At 42.4% G+C, this 16,467-nt stretch overlaps 1 protein-coding gene across 1 annotated transcript in view; it reads right to left on the bottom strand.

Annotated features, from left to right (window-relative positions):
* The window catches only part of GABRG3 (gamma-aminobutyric acid type A receptor subunit gamma3), a 523,442-nt gene that overhangs the window by 237,854 nt on the left and 269,121 nt on the right, over nucleotides 1-16,467 (bottom strand). Inside the window, exon 4 of the mRNA XM_054974373.1 lies at nucleotides 532-755. Within this exon, the coding sequence (XP_054830348.1) occupies nucleotides 532-755 (224 nt within the window). The remainder of the gene's footprint in view (nucleotides 1-531; nucleotides 756-16,467) is intronic.

Raw genomic sequence — 16,467 nt, 5'->3', positions numbered from 1 at the left:
TTTTTTCCAAATGAGAGTGGAACAAGCACGAAAAGTACATGTTTGGGTCTGCAACCAAATGCGTCTACAGTGGGCATGGGACAGCCCAATCAGTAAATACAATTCAGGTGGTGGGGTGGGGTGGGGGGAATGGGCTCCAACATTGCAACGTTATGATGCATGTGCAAAAATAAAATAAAAAATTAAGTAACGTCAGCTCTAGCCCCCCAAATGGTGGTTTCAAACAGACACATCTCAACTCATCAGCGGATACCAAATAGCTTCGAGATCATGCAGTGTAGAGTGCCTGGAGCCCAAGCCAATTCACCGCTGATCAGAGTGAATACAGAGGCGCCAGCTTAAGTGTGCTGTGCAGAAAGGCCTCTGTCTCCATGTGAAGGACTCATCACAAGCCACTCTGAGGACTACCATAGCATAGCAAAGCAAATCTATAGGATCAAGGTGACTGAACTAATTGTACAATTGGGCCAAGATCTCTGGGAGAGTGAAAAAAACTCTTTCAGTATATAGGCACAAATGTTAACTTCCTACCTCAAAGTATATAAGATCTTCCCATCATTCCATATTCTCAGGAGCTGATTTGGTGTAGTAATCCAATGAGCTTCTGCAGTTTTAGAATTCCTGAAGATAGTATCTGGGATCCAAATTAACCCAACCATATTGCTGTTGAGGGTGAGACTTCTTTTCATAGTGCTGTTAAAACGAAGGCGGCTGTCAGTCCATGTCTGAGCAAAAAATATATCAATTTGATATTCCTGGAATCAAAGAAGAATAAAACCAAATAGTCACATCTTTGAAGAACCTGGTCATAAGTTTGTGAACATTTTCACAATTCTGTTGAATACCTTACGGTTGAATATAATACTTTGTATTTCTCCCTTTTCCCTAAATAAATTCATGTCAAGATCAAAACTATTGTTACATTTATATCCTGTTTTTCTTCAATGGAAATCAACATAGAGATCCCAAGAAGCCTACCATTAAGTCACTAATCAGACCTACACCAGCTATGCTTCAACATCATATTTTACTATGTGACCATACTCTGACTCTAACTTACAGAGCTGTACTGTTAAATGGTTTTAAAGTCATTGAATACCTGAAATGAATAATTTAAAAGCAAAATATTATTACCTTTAACAAATTATTTTAGGCAGAACACATCTGAAGCATCTACTGCCCTCCCTACCTTATTTTTAACTGATGTATTTACATATGTTATTTTACAGGCTTACCATTCCCCCAGGCAGAGATCTCCAGCTACTACTGGATACTCCAGAAAATGGTGGGAAAATGGGGGGGGGATCATCATCAGCATCCCCCAACACCATTCCTTGTGTTCCCAGAAGTGACATCAGCATGTTACTAGGGGATGCTGAGGATGCTCTGGAATGTGGGTAAAACTCTATGGCTAAAAAACAATTTTGTACAAATACCAGAGCATTCCTGGCATTTCTTAGTTACATCAACACGTTACTGGCAATGTGATAACATCACATGTGAGCTCATCTGTGATCCAGTAAGTTCCTCCTACCCCCATCAGTTGTCAAGGGAAACATGGCAACCTTTGTATTTTATTGCATTGTATGTGGATTTTAAATTGGTTTTGATTATTTCATTGTTTTTGTTTTAATGGTTTTGAAGATGTGTTTTATTGTGAACTAGCAACAAAGCCCGTTGTGGGGGGAAATACAATGGGCTCTAGAAAGGGGAGGATGGGCATGCTGACATTCCCTCCTCCGTCACTGATCCCAGCCAGATGAAGGCAGGGGGGCAGGCAAGGCAAACTCCTCTGCTCCTGATCCCGGCCAAGTGAAGGGGGGGCAGGTATTGCCACCTGCTTTGTGCTTGATCTCAGCTGAGTGAAAGATGGGTGGGTATTGCCACCTGTTCTGCATCTGATCCCAGCTTGGTGAGGGCAGCGGCAGGCATTGCCACCTGCTCTGCTCCTGATTCCAGCTGCGTGAGGGTAGCAGGTGGGCATTGCCACCTGCCCTGCTCCTGATCCCAGCTGGGTTAAGGGGAGCTGGGCATTGCCACCTGCTCCACTCCTGATCCCAGCTGGGTGAAGGGCTGGTGGGCACTGCCACTTGCTCCACTGCTGATCCCAGCGGGATGGTGGGGGATGGGCATTTCCACCTCCTCCGCTCCTGATCCCAGCTGCGTGAAGGTGGGGGACAGGCATTGCTACCTGCTGTGCTTCTGATCCCAGCTGGGTAAAGACAGGAGGTAGGGATTGCCACCTACTCCATGCCTGATCCCGGCCTGGTTTTCCCTCCAAGGTGCGCTCTCTGGAGGTCTGGCTACATCATATGGGCTTCCCTCCACAGCAGTGCCCTCTGGTAGCGCACCAGGGTAGGAGGTGAGTTGTCTTGAATATGCTTAGCCTTTTATACAGTAAGATGTTTTTAGTTTGTTAGCTGCCTTGGTGGCCCTGATGAGGTCAGAAAATAAATAAAATATATAATAAATAAAATAATAAATACACATAAACATTTCATAGTGGCCAAAAAGCAGTACTATGAACTACTGTAGTAATTTTATTAACTACTGTAGTACTTAAAGGAAGAAATCCTAACCTGGTCTATTCAGAAGTAAGTTTCAAGTTATGCAGTGCAGCTTAGTCCCAGAAGACTGTATTACATTTGAGGATATTATTTGTGTTTGGGGCTGTTGTTACTAACTGCATTTTTTATATAATTGTTCTGCCCAGCATTCCTATTTCATGGTCATCACATGCCAAATTAAGAAAATACTTTCACCTTGCAGGAGCCCAGTCTTTGAGCTGAGATTGTTAACATCTGTCTTACACAATTTTTTTGAGTCAAGCTTGTCAGCAACAGCCTGATAAATTTTTCAGATTCCATTATGCAAGACCGCTTGATACTTTTCTGAGAACACATTGGCTGTGGAGGATTTCAATATATTTTGAGTTATTTGTTGTGTTTATTAGCCCTCATTATAGAGTATAATACATGTTTTTGCATTATATTAAGTGATATGTGATTGTTTGTGTTCCCCAGATTCCCCTCCCCCCTTTTGTCTCTCAGTCTGAGGTATATTCTACTTCAGGTATTTTCTACTTCAGGAATTCATAAGAAGTCACTTTTCCACATAAATACATGAAGCTACCTTATACTGAATCAAATCATTGGTCCATCAAAGCCAGTACTATCTACTCAGACAGGCAGCAGCACTCCAGGGTGTCTGGTAGAAGTCTTGAATGTCACCTACAACCCTTTTTACTGGAGACACCACGGAGGGAACCTGACACCTGCATGTCAAGCAGGTGATGTACAACTGAGCCACATCCCTTCCAGTGAATGATACTAACAACCACATACAGAATCACATATTTCAAAACCACTGAAACGTATTAGTCGAAGGCTTTCACGGCCAGAGAACGATGGTTGTTGTGGGTTTTCTGGGCTGTATTGCCATGGTCTTGGCATTGTAGTTCCTGACGTTTCGCCAGCAGCAGCAGAGGTGTAGCACCAAAAGACAGAGATCTCTCAGTGTCACAGTGACTGTGACACTGAGAGATCTCTATCTTTTGGTGCTACACCTCTGAAGATGCCAGCCACAGCTGCTGGCGAAACGTCAGGAACTACAATGCCAAGACCACGGCAATACAGCCTGGAAAACCCACAACAACCATCGAAACGTATTAGCTTTATTCATCTTTTCTCCATTTCCCCCTCAATGGAAACTTTCTCTTTCAGTTCAATTCAGGTTAGTGTATGAAGTTTCTTATTTCTCAGAGACTTCCAAAAAGACTCCTATCTTATTTTGTCCAGATGTTTTCCATCTCCTCACCAAGTAAGGATGACACCCTGTAATTGTGTTCTTCTTAAAATTGCTACATCCTTTACTGAGCCCAAAACAAACCACAACAGCTGGTTCATACGCATATCATACAAAATGGCTTAAATTTGTCAAGGCTATGTGCAACATCAAGTTACCATATTGCAAGAAAGAGTTGCAAGTCCACTCAGTATTCTGCTGTACAATTTATTTAAGTGAGCCAGATAGCTTTTAGGATTACCTTACGGGCTTTTAAAGCTAGCTAGCCACTTTTTTCTGCAAAATATAAGCCCCCAGCTCTTCCATTTGATATAATTTGATTTGATTGCCTAAAGAAACATGTTACATGAAATATTTTGAAACATTTTTATTCACTATCAAGATTTTCCTGTCACTCAGTATGTGTATGTAACCCTTGTCCACTAGAGGGAGATAAAGAGTTGGGGTATTCCTTATAAGGAAAAAAGGCGCAATTTTCCTTGAGAGACTGGAGGGCCTGAAACTGCAGGGAGAAGCACTGTCTCCTCAGAAACTCTCCTTTCATGAACTCTCTATTAATGTTGTAGACTCCTGTGAAGAAATCAAGGCATCCCTATGCAGAGCACAGCTACAAGTTGCTACATTTCAAAGAACTGGCTAGTAGATGTCAGAAAGACTGAGACCTGGGTCTGCTTGAGCAAAACAGACCTGCTTTGTTACATGATTGTTGCATATGATCTATTATTGTATTGTTCCAAATAAGATGTTTTCTTTTCCAAGTTTGTTCATTGTTATTTTTTATCAATGCACGTATCACAAGGTGGGATCACACTGTTATAGATATGAACTCTCCCAGTTCTCAAATTAGATACATCTATTTATTTGATGATGTTCCTTGAACAAAACAGGTTACATGTACATGTGTGTGTATCCATGTGTGTGTGTTGATGGAGGGAATAGTCATTTCAAAGTGATTCTTAGAACCAAGTATATTAATATAAAACACAAACCCTTCTGAAGAGATGCAAGGATTATGAATTGTAGGGACAAAAGGATTGTGCAGGTTTCCTTTCTTACTGGAAAAAACAGTTGCCAATAAAACACTTGTGACAACAGAAATACTTTTCTATTTCATTAATTACTTGTCTGACATTAGAGGTAATAGTAGTGTTCTCCCCGACTTACCCCAATTACAAAAGTTACCATCTGTTGCTATAGTAACTCTTCCCCCTCTCTTCTTCCACAGCAACAGTTCTTCCAGTTGCCATAGTAACATATTACAACAGGTTCCTCTTTATAATGCAACTACTATTCAGTCTCCATACTGTAATCTTGTCCTTGCTGCGGTTATTTTTTTTTGTAGACGTGTTGCCAGAATCTCCTAGAATTGCCTTGTGCAAACAGATCACTCTACTTGAAGTCCTGGTGCTGCTGTCAACGCTGTGTTCAGTTGGAACCTCCACAAACACAGTCACCTTGGACCTTCTATTTTTATCTGAAGACAGGGTTTTGCAAAATAACTGCTTGTCAAGCCCATATTATATCTTAGCTTCAAACCTATTTTCCACTGAGCAATGCCTAATAGGGAGTCTGAAGCAAGGACTTCATTAACCATGCTGTTTGTAAATATTGGATATGGTCTGACTATGAATAACGAATATGTGACATACAGGAATGGGTGGAAGCCTTCTGGAATGCTGGTTATTTTGGCACTTCAACAGCTGGTTTTAATTTCCTGACCAGCAGGCAGAGACAGGAGGGATTGAGGCAGGGACGAAAGGGAGTTATTCATAACCAGTGATGTGTGTGTAACAGAGTGTTCAAACAGCATCACCCTAAATACTATTTTTCTGCTCACCATTTCCAATTGGTGTCAATCATTGGATCATCCCTTTCACTTGGGAATTATTTCTGATTCTGCTTAACCATTGCACCTGAACTGTCTGAACTGTTCCATTATTTGTCTCTGCACGTGTGCCAGGCACTGTGTGGAAAGACTTTGCTCCTATCTCCTGGCAGACAGGCATGGCAGACTCGAGACACAGGCACAGAGGCAGTGCCAATCAGCCTCTAAGCCCTACAGGAGACAAAGGACAAAACTTCTCTTGTACTCAGTGGTAGAGAGGTAGGACTACAAAGGCAGGGAGGAAAGATACATTAATGCCCAGGCTTTTGCTCACCTCTCCTAGACAATAGACAGCCCACCTGCCCTGCACAAAGACTTGGGGAAGGAACTTAGAATTAATTTATTTATTTGATTCACTTCTATACTTTACTGCATTCACACACTCAGGGTGGATAGAGGTGGATAGAAGAGGAGTTCGGGCTTCACCATCATCACCCCCAAATATTAAAACAGACACATGCACAAAACAAGACAGAGAAGATTAGTGATGAGGAGGACATGCTTGCTTACTAAATAGCTGCATTTTTAGGCCCAACACAACCCCACCCCAACTGGATAGACATTCATTCATCCTCATTCCCATGCAATAAAAGCAGGTTTGGGGTCTTTTAAAATAAAAAATGAGCACAGGTGTCAGGGTAGGTAAACCCAAGCCCAACTCACTTATATGAAAATTAAGGCCTGCCTGGGCCTTCTCTGCAAGTAACAATTTAATTACTCATGAAACATGGATACTCCATTCTATGTACTTGAAATTTAGGCAAGCACATTGCTTATCTGAGGTTTATAATCCTAAAAAAAATCATCTGAATTGGGTGGCTTGGGTAAGTCCAGCTCCTCAAGATACCACATATAGCCTGAGGCAGCCCATCACATACCTTTCTTGGGACTTCAAGACTGCATGCCCTGTACAGCAGGAAGAAGAAGAACCCAGGATAGAGAGTTCATGCCACCACCTCCAAAGTAGGCTATGAACAACTTAAGAAAATTTCTGTTATTTGATTTGTATTTTAATAATTTAAATTTGTAAACATCCTTGAATGTTTTTGCAGGAAAGTAGCTGCACTGAGGAAATGTAGTGTGACCAGACACAAAAAAGGAAACGTCTCCTGAAGTTTAATACCTGTGCAGAAGATGGAATGTCAACAGATTTCACGTTTTTGACTCCTGTGTGATGTTCCTCAGAAGGCACTCTACTGGGGATAAGCCACGCAGGAATACACCATTCTTGGAATCTTGTACCTCTCATGTATTAGACAATGAAAACTGCCACTAGGACCCTTCCCCCCATTTTGGAAAGCATGTTTTCTGCCATTAATGAGAACTTTAAACCTAGCCATCCATACATGGGAAATAAAATACCAACCAAGCTCAAGAAAGCCCCAAAGCACCATCAAAAGTCTGCCTTGGATGCCTGGAAATTACTTTAGCTCCATCCATCCAATACATATGAATATTGCACTCCCCTGCTAGAGTGTTAAACTAAAATTGTACTCAGAATGAAAACAGGTATTTTGCTGTGCCCAGAGAAGCAGGACATTACTAGGTCATTTTCTACCATGGACCAAGCTAGTGCTTTGTCTTCTCATCTTAATTCAATCAGGTTCCCCCCACACACTCAGCAGCGGTGCCAGGGTTTTTAGTGGTTGCAGCCGGCCGGCAGGCTGGGCACCCCCGTGCACGTGCGCGCGCGCACACACACGCAACAGCCTGCGTGATGACGTCATGTGTGACGTCATCATGGGAGTGCGCGTGCTGCAGGCCCAATCGCTGCAGCAGGCGGCTGGGATGGCGCAGGGGTGGCCTCCAAGCTCTCCCGCTCAGTTGCCCTCTGCCGCCGCAGACGGCTGCCCACGGCTGCTGTGCCCAGCCGGGGGCTTGTGCTGGTGGCAGCAGCAGCATGGGGCGGGAGGGCTAGGAGGCTGCAGCTCCATGGTGCACGCTCCTGCCCCCCACACCTCCTCTGGCGCCCCTCCAGCACCCAGCACCCTGACGCCACTGCCTACCTGGCCTCAATGGGTGCGCCGGCCCTGCACACACTGCCCACTTCTCAGCAGCCCCTATCTCTACCGAAAACTGGATTTTTCTCTCCCAAAATTCAAACTCCAATGGTTTAATGGACAAAAGTATATATTTTGATAAAGCCTCTGTTGGGACTCAGACATCAGCTTGAAATCAGGCAAGGACTCCCTCTTGCCCAAGGACCCCCCCCCCCCAAATCCTAGACCATGACCACCCCTTTGTCTTTTCATTGGACAGGCAAGGTATATTTCATATTCTTCCTTCTATTCTCCATTCGAGGAACAACATCCCCGCCCCCAAGACTATCTTTATATAGGACTGGTTTGGGTACTTGCTTTCTCTGGATGCATATGATATTCTGGCCGTCGTCACACGGGCTTTTTTTTAGCGCTAAAATGGCGCTATTTCCCGGCAAACACCCACCTTATTCCAACACTGATGCGATTTCCTCATTGCTGTTTTTTGCTTGATAGTTGCGATATTTTGCGCCTCAGTATGAATGCCTCACATAGATGTATTTCGCCTCGCAACGTCCTATGCCCTCCCTTCAATCCCAGAATCCATTTCTTCCTGCGACTCCCCCCTTTTTTTTTATTATGTCCTTATAACGCCATAATGACATAACACAATGAAAACTTTCTGCTGAAGTAAAAATGACTCAATTGCCATGGCAGAGTCTTCAGCGATGGGGATCACGCCAGACAGGGAGTTTTCTGCAGGCAAAGGGCTATTTATATAATTTCAAAGTTGGAAAAACAAAAGGGTTGTAATGTTTATATGCTGTTAATCCGTTATAGCGGAATTAAATGCCAGAATAATAAAAAAAGGGGGGGAGGAGCTGCTTCTGCGCGGTTAGAGAGAACAGAACAGAGTGCTTCGGTGTGGACAGCTGGTGGCGCGAAGAGCCGTTAGGTGACCCAAAGAAACGTTACTGTACCGATAACAGGTAGGACGCTATATGCTGTAAATTTAACGGAAGAGATGCCCGTGTGACGACGGCCTCTGTAGGCCCAACTGCTTAGTTTTAAATTGGCTCTATTTGCTATTCTTTACGCTGTCCCTTTCATTCTAAATAAAAGTGTATTATTTTTTGCCTCCAGTTTCTGGAAATATGGTACCAGAGGCTTACGAGTCCCAAAAGAAGCACAGGCTGTTTTAGACACACTTAAGAAAGGTCATAGAGGGAGCAGTTTGTGTAACAATGATGACAAGCTACATCTTTCCAAATCCCACCCCTCTTTAAATACAATTCCTGGAGCCTCTTCTTTGTAACTGGTTACCCATACATTTTGCTAGCTGTATACATCACCTCTTCCAGTAGAATGGCTCTTCTTGACCTACCTCATCAGGAAGATTTATTTGCCTGTAGAATCACTGGAATTGGGCCAGTAGGCTGCTCTTGAACCTAATTACTTGGGGAATATTTTTCTCCAATCATTGCAAGAAACTAAGCATTCAGTGACAATTTAACATTTAGACAACAGCTCTAGACACACTAAGAATAAGGAAGGGAGGAAGATTTTGAAAAATTGTGCAGATTTTTACACAGATTTAAACTTGCCAAATAGTGAGCCAATGAAAATTATTAAGATGAATAACAATGAAATGAAAATCAGTGAATAAAGCACAATATCCATTGGCACAAATGAGTGCTATGCTGGAAATATATTAAGACCTTGGAACAGAAACACTTCCTCTTCCAGGGACCTGAATATTAAGGCATTTAATCAAAGGGCAGAAACGCCTCCTGCCAATGTTCTTTTGACAAAAGCCATGCAGGTGATTATAATATGTGTAACAGCCAAGGAGAGAGTTTTAAGCAGAATGCTGTGATCCCATTGAAAATGTGATGAGAAACTGTCAAAAACTGCATTAGGTACAAACATCAAAGGAGTTAACTGAAATTCACTTAGTGGCAGAATTCTATTTCATTTGTGCCTTTCGCTGAGTATCAGCTGAAGAATTGGTGCCTTACAATTTTTGCTCCGTTGTGTATCCACTTCATTCAACTGAGGCCAAGTAATGTTTTTTTAAAGTAAAAATATTAACAAGACAATGCCATTAAATAATATACCTCTGAGTGGATACTGGCAGGCCAACACTTCAGAACACTGAAGCAGTAATGTACTACACAAGACCAAACAATCTTGTCTGTCAGTATCTTGTTTCTGACAGACAAGTTATCTGATAGACAGGGTTTAGAGAGACAACTATTTGGATAGTCCATCATGTAAAACATGGATTGTTTCAAACAAGCTATTTCAGAAGACACTATATTATACTGACTTTCTGACGGTTTATTCAATCAATCCTCTAAAGTAAAAATATCAAAATTTACTTTTGCCTGAGCATGCCTCTCCAAAGTTGCTTTAAATTCCCAGAGATGTACCATCTGAGTAACTTTATGTGAATTTTGGGGGTAATAATGAGTCTGAATTGTTGCTAGATAACAATGAACAGAGAGGATTGAGTTGATCCAGAGTAAGTTTTTTTCACCCCAGTATAATTTAGAGTTCAATGGCAAACCACTCCATAACAAAAAAGTCTGCCAAGAAAATGTCGTGATGTGACGCCCCTCCATGGGTCAGTAATGACTCGGTGCTTGCACAGGGGACTACCTTTACCTTATAATTTAGAGTTAAATTACATGTGGCTTGAGAGAGCTGAGCTAAAGTGCTGCCATTGCTTTTAAAGTTAAAAACAGCAGTAAAGATCCATATGCTCCAGCCTCCCTCCATGGGGCAAACAGAAACTCTGGGTATTGGTGTGAATTGTGAAATTGTGCATGGAAAACAATTTTCCTCACCTCCTACTTTGCCTCAGCAATCGTCCAAATTAGGACACCCTTGGAGATCCTGATCAAGGATCTTCCTGGTCACACTTTACTTTGACTCTGAGGGTCTCACCACACGAGACAAAATACACTCAAATTACACGGGTAATTCAAGTGTGTTTTGTAATTTGAGTGTATTTGAATGTAATTCAAGTGTAATTCTAGTGTATTTTGTCTCTTGTGGTTTGACCCTGAGTCATCCATATTATCCTGCTAAATGACAAAGAGAATTTCACAACACATCAAATGCAGCTGTATGCTGAAATGTGGTTAAACAGTCATCTGTATCTACTTGGCCTCTTCAGTTAATATGAGCTCAACATATTTCTCAATTAATGCTTTAGATAGAAGAACCCTCGAAAGTAGCTTGTATGGTTTTTTTCTCTCTTGCAAATATCTGGCTACAGCACACTTTCTTGCAGCTAAATGACTTGTCTTCACATACGGCCCTGTGTTTCCTTGTCATTTCTCATAGATGATAGTCACAAAGAGTAATTTGTATTCTTTCATGTGTTCTTTCAGCTCTCTTAAAATTCATTCTAACTTGTAGTCACTATGGCTTCACTGCTAATCCATTTCATGCAGTCTTCATTCCATACACAGAAAAGTCTACTCTGCAACCATTGTCTGATTCACATTACATTTTCTTGTTTTCCAGTTCGCTACCATATCTTACTGAAGCATTCTCCTTGTCTTTGCCCTATGAATACTTTATAGCAGTTTCAGATAACACTTGAAATTAGCGATTTCCTAAATTCTCAGAGGTACAAACTTCAAAAACCATATTGCGTAACATTTCACAGATGAAAAAAAGGACAACTCCCAAGGATTACAACTTAAAAAATCTACCCCTCCCTCCTTATATATTATTTAAGACTATTCTTTGCTTGTTGCATTTTGTTTTCAATAGCCTGTTGCACACCAATTTCTGAAACGTGTGTGTTGGTACATGGACCATAACAGCTGACATTTTTTAAAGCTTAAATGTTGACAAGAGTTTTACAGGACAATCTATGGCCGCTAGAACATATGAAAACCTGCTATATTAATGTTGCCTTCTATACTCTGAGCTGCTAACTCCTCTCAAACACATCCCACATCATTAGCACATTCCAAATATGAACATGGCCAGACCCTGATAGGGCTTCAAATATTGTATTAGAAAGAAGCAAGGACTGAGTTAGATGTTGCTTCTCTTGTTACTGCAGTGCTCAGAGGAAGGAAAAAGAACTATACCTGGTGGAACGCTTTGAAGATTCATTAGCCTTCAACTAGTGCTTCAATGCACTCGCAATGCGCACACAACCTGCCAGGATTTTCTTCTTCTATAGATATTTCAGACATAGAATGAAATATCTGTGGATGGAACATTCTCTCATCCCATGGTTCAGGCAGTTTTCCTGCCTCTCCAATGTCAAGGTGATAAGATCAGGAGCAAACTGGCCATTAAGGCCACTCAGGAAAGTCACAGAATCACAGAGTTGGAAGGGGCCATACAGACCTTCTAGTCCAACCCCAATGCAGGATGAGCCTAAAGCATCCCTGACAAATATTCATCCAGCCTCTTCTTGAAAACTGCCAGTGAAGGGGAGCAGTCACCACCTCCCTAGGCAGCTGATTCCACCTTTGAACTACTCTGACCATGGAAAAGTTTTTCCTATTATCCAGCCAGTATCTTTCTGCATGTAATTTAAGCCTGTTGCTTACATGCAGTCCTACCCTCTGCTGCCAACTGGAACAGCTCCCTGCCCTCCTCCAAATGACAGCCTTTCAAATATTTAAAGAGAGCAATCATGTCCCCCCTCAATCTCCTCTTCTCCAAACTAAACATTCCCAAGGCCCTCAGCCTTTCCTCGTAAGGCTCAGACTCCAGATCTCTGATCATTCTCATCGCTCTCTTCTGCACCCTCTCAATTTTGTCCACATCCTTTTTGTATTGAGGCCTCCAGAACTGCACACAGTACTCCAGGTGCGGCCTGACCAAGGCAATAAAGAGAGGGACTATGACCTCCTGTGATTTCAATGCAATGACCCTTTTGATACAACCCAAGACTGAATTTGTCTTTTTTGCCACCGCATCACATTAACTGCTCATATTTAGTTTACAGTCCACTCTTACTCCAAGATCTCTTTCGCATACAGTACTACCCAGAAGTGTATCCCCCATCCTGTATTTGTGCATCACAGATGTAATACTGTGCACTTATCTAGGTGGAATTGCATCCTGTTCAAAACCACCCACTTCTCCAGAGTATTCAGGACTTGTTGAATTTTACCTCTGTCTTCTTGGGTGTTTGCCACACCTCCCAATTTGGCATCATCAGCAGATTTAATGAGTAACCTGTTTACCCCTTCATCCAGATCATTGATAAAAATATTGAAAAGTACCGGACCCAAAACCAAGGCCAGTGGCACCCCACTGGACACCTTCCTCCAATCTGATGAAACGCCATTGACCACCACTCTTTGGGTGCAGTCCTCTAACCAGTTCCCTATCCACTGAACTATCTTATAATCCAGTCCACAGTTTTCCACTTTATCCATTAGAATATTCTGGGGAACCTTATCAAAAGCTTTACTGAAATCCAGGTAAATCACGTTGACAGAGTTCCCATGATCCAGTAAGCACATCACTCGATCAAAGAAGGAAACCAGGTTGGTTTAACAAGATCTGTTGGGGACAAAACCATGTTGACTTCCCCGGATCACTAAGGGGTCCTTCAGATGCTTACAGATCGATCCCTTTAAAATCTGCTCTAATATCTTCCCAGCAACAGAAGTCAGACTGACCGGCCTGTAGTTTCCCAGGTCATCCTTCTTCCCTTTCTTAAAGATTGGGATAACATTTGCTCTTCTCCAAGCTTGTGGCACATCCCCAGTCCTCCAGGAGGCCTTGAAGATGATGGACAGGGGCTCTGCAAGTTCTCTAGAAAGTTCTTTGAGCACTCTTGGGTGCACACCATCTGGTCCAGGGGATTTGTATTCATCCAGTTACAGCCAGGTGCCTTTCCACAACCTCTCTATCAATGTCAACTAGCCCCCCCCCCCACATGTCCTGTTGTGTCTACTACCATCTCTAGATGGGCTCAAGTTCTTCAGGGAGAAAACAGAGGCAAAAAAGTCATTAAGTCCTGGCAGGCCAATGGCCTGCCACCCCAACCCCTGGATGGCCCAATGTGAGATAGGTGGCAGCCACTGCCTCTTGAACTGGTGGTCTTTGCCTCATATCAGGCTGCTGCCTCACACTGGCTCTTGCCTCCCCAGAGCCAGCAGTCACCACCATGTGCAAAATACATGGGAGCTGCTGTTGCCAGCCAGGGGACATAAACTACTGATGCCCTGTCCACCCCTGGATCAGCTATTGCTGGTGCCTTTCTGTGCATACCCAGTAGGGGCAGGGCTTAGGTCTCCCAGCTAATTTTAAACTCGAGTTTAATCAGGGTTTAAAAATAGTTAATATGTTATGAGCATTAAGTATGGTGACAGAAGGGAATTCCCTGGTACTCAAAGCTGTGTTCACCAGAAATTCCACATGTAACATCTAGTGATAGGAGTGTAGTAACTGTTGATTTCCAAATTGTCTTCTCCATAGGATTTGACTTTATATTTTTGCAATTACATTAGATAGTACATGGCATGCTTAGTTTTTCCCATGACCCAGCTGTAGTGGTATAATCTCACTTTTAGAAATCTCACTTAGATTTCTAAAAAGGCTGCCAACTGGCCTGGAGTTATGTGGCCTGTGCCTTTCATAGAGGCTTAATGAATTGCTATTTGCCTTGTGTTTTGCTCAAGGCTAAAAGTAGGAGTCGAGTTGCTGGAGTCATCAGTCCTATAACTTAGATGTTGTTCCAGCAAAGGCTTAGGACAAACTGAGGCCTTAAATACTCTTGCAAAGGCACGAAGATGCAAGCCCTGCCTCTCCAGCAGCAGCCCCCTAGTTCTTAAAGGTGAAGCATCTGGTTAACTCAGTCAGTACTCTGATGGAGTTTGGGTGGTTCTTGTCTTTCTAAGGCTTGAGGGGTCAGTTGGGGAGATACCTCATGTGCTGCAGTGGGTCCTGGGGTAGAGGGTTGAGGGCCTGAGTTAGAAGGAAGGTTTGCATCCCAGGTGAGAGGGCTGACTCATACTCTTGAGACTCCTCACACATCAAAGTGGATTGTTGGAGGAGTAACAACTGCCTGCTTCTCTGGTGGTATCAGCTACTCAGCCCCTTCCTCGTATGAGTCTTCAGTCTCTTTGTCTGATGAAGAGTAGTCTGCACTCAGGTACATGACACCATGACATGAAAAGCTTCAGCTTGTTTTCAAATTTTCTGCTAGCATACCCTATTGTCTTTGTATTGTCGAAGGCTTTTACGGCCGGAGAACAATGGTTGTTGTGGGTTTTCCGGGCTGTATTGCCGTGGTCTTGGCATTGTACTTTGTCAGACTGCACAGGGAAGCCATTGAAATTCACAAGCATAAGCAAAACTTCAACAGGAAAGAAGAAACCTTAAGAATGAACAGAGCATGGTTTCCAGTTCTGAAAAACACCAGGCTAACAAAACATTCTATCCCCGACAATAGCCCTGCAGAGAAGATTAGCACATCAAGTACCAATCCATATGCAAAAGAACCTCCTCAGGATACAGTGAAGCCTCCCGCCATTAGCATTCCACACCCTGGGAAACTCTTACAGGATGACTCAGCTCAACCCCACCCCTCCTGAGTAGATACAAATGACCTACATCTTTTCCACACTGTGACACTGAGAGATCTCTGTCTTTTGGGGCTACACCTCTGAAGATGCCAGCCACAGCTGCTGGCGAAACGTCAGGAACTACAATGCCAAGACCACGGCAATACAGCCCGGAAAACCCACAACAACCACCTATTGTCTTTCTTTCACTGCATGTCCTAACTGTTGATCGTTATTGTATTTTGCTCAGTGACTGTCCTAACTGTTCATTATGTTGTATTTTCACTCCTACTGTGTAATATACCCTGGATCTCAGTGAGAAAGGCAGAATAACAGCAGCAGCAGCAACAATAATAACTGTAAGTAATAAGAAAATATTCTATGAACCTATTCATCCAATATGTTTTACATTAAAATTATTTTTCTCATCATGATAGATCAAGATGGGTAGCCGTGTTAGTCTGTCTATAGCAGTAGAAAAGAGCAAGAGTCCAGTAGCACCTATAAGACTAACAAAATTTGTGGCAGGGTATGAGCCTTACAGCTCTGAAGAAGTGAACCGTGACTCATGAAAGCTTATAACCCTACCACAAATGTTGTTAGTCTTATAGGTGCTACTGAACTCTTGCTCTTTTCTATTCTCATGGTGGTTTCCTTCACAATTGTATTGCATGTGTAGAGATGCACACCAGCAGGGAATTTTAAATTCAAATTCAATTAAATTCAAACATGGAACAGAATTGTAATAAAGGTTTGGTCAAAGCCACAGTCCACATTTATGATCATGGGTCTCATAAATACCTGTAATAAACAGCTTAGGTGATGACAAACTGCTGAGTATAAATGGATGGTTATGCATGCAACTCTTGACAAAAAGGTTACCAAATGCAGTGTGAAGTATTAAGCTTATGAAATAGCTCAGTGGGGCATTTCCAGTTTAGAAAACAAGACATGTGCTGTCATTCATTGAATAAAGAAAAATAATGTCATAGTCATATGTTTAGTCATATGTGTATGCAACTCCTTCTGAAGTCCACCTTGCCTGTGTTTCAGGAATCCCTTTTTTTCCAGTTAATACTCCCCTCCCCCACTGATGTTCAAGCTGCTTGTGCCTATGCTTAAAATCTAAAGTGATCAGTATCTATAGGTAGGTATCTATATAGACACCTACCAAAGGTATTTGCTAAACAGTAAGTAAATAGTAATGTCATTGAATAATTAATTGACTTATATTGATTTTAAA

The sequence above is a fragment of the Eublepharis macularius genome, chromosome 3 (genome assembly GCF_028583425.1).
Source record: "Eublepharis macularius isolate TG4126 chromosome 3, MPM_Emac_v1.0, whole genome shotgun sequence".
Taxonomy (NCBI): domain Eukaryota; kingdom Metazoa; phylum Chordata; class Lepidosauria; order Squamata; family Eublepharidae; genus Eublepharis; species Eublepharis macularius.
Note: the sequence above shows the minus strand (reverse complement) of the source record. Positions and strands in the feature narration are given on the sequence as shown.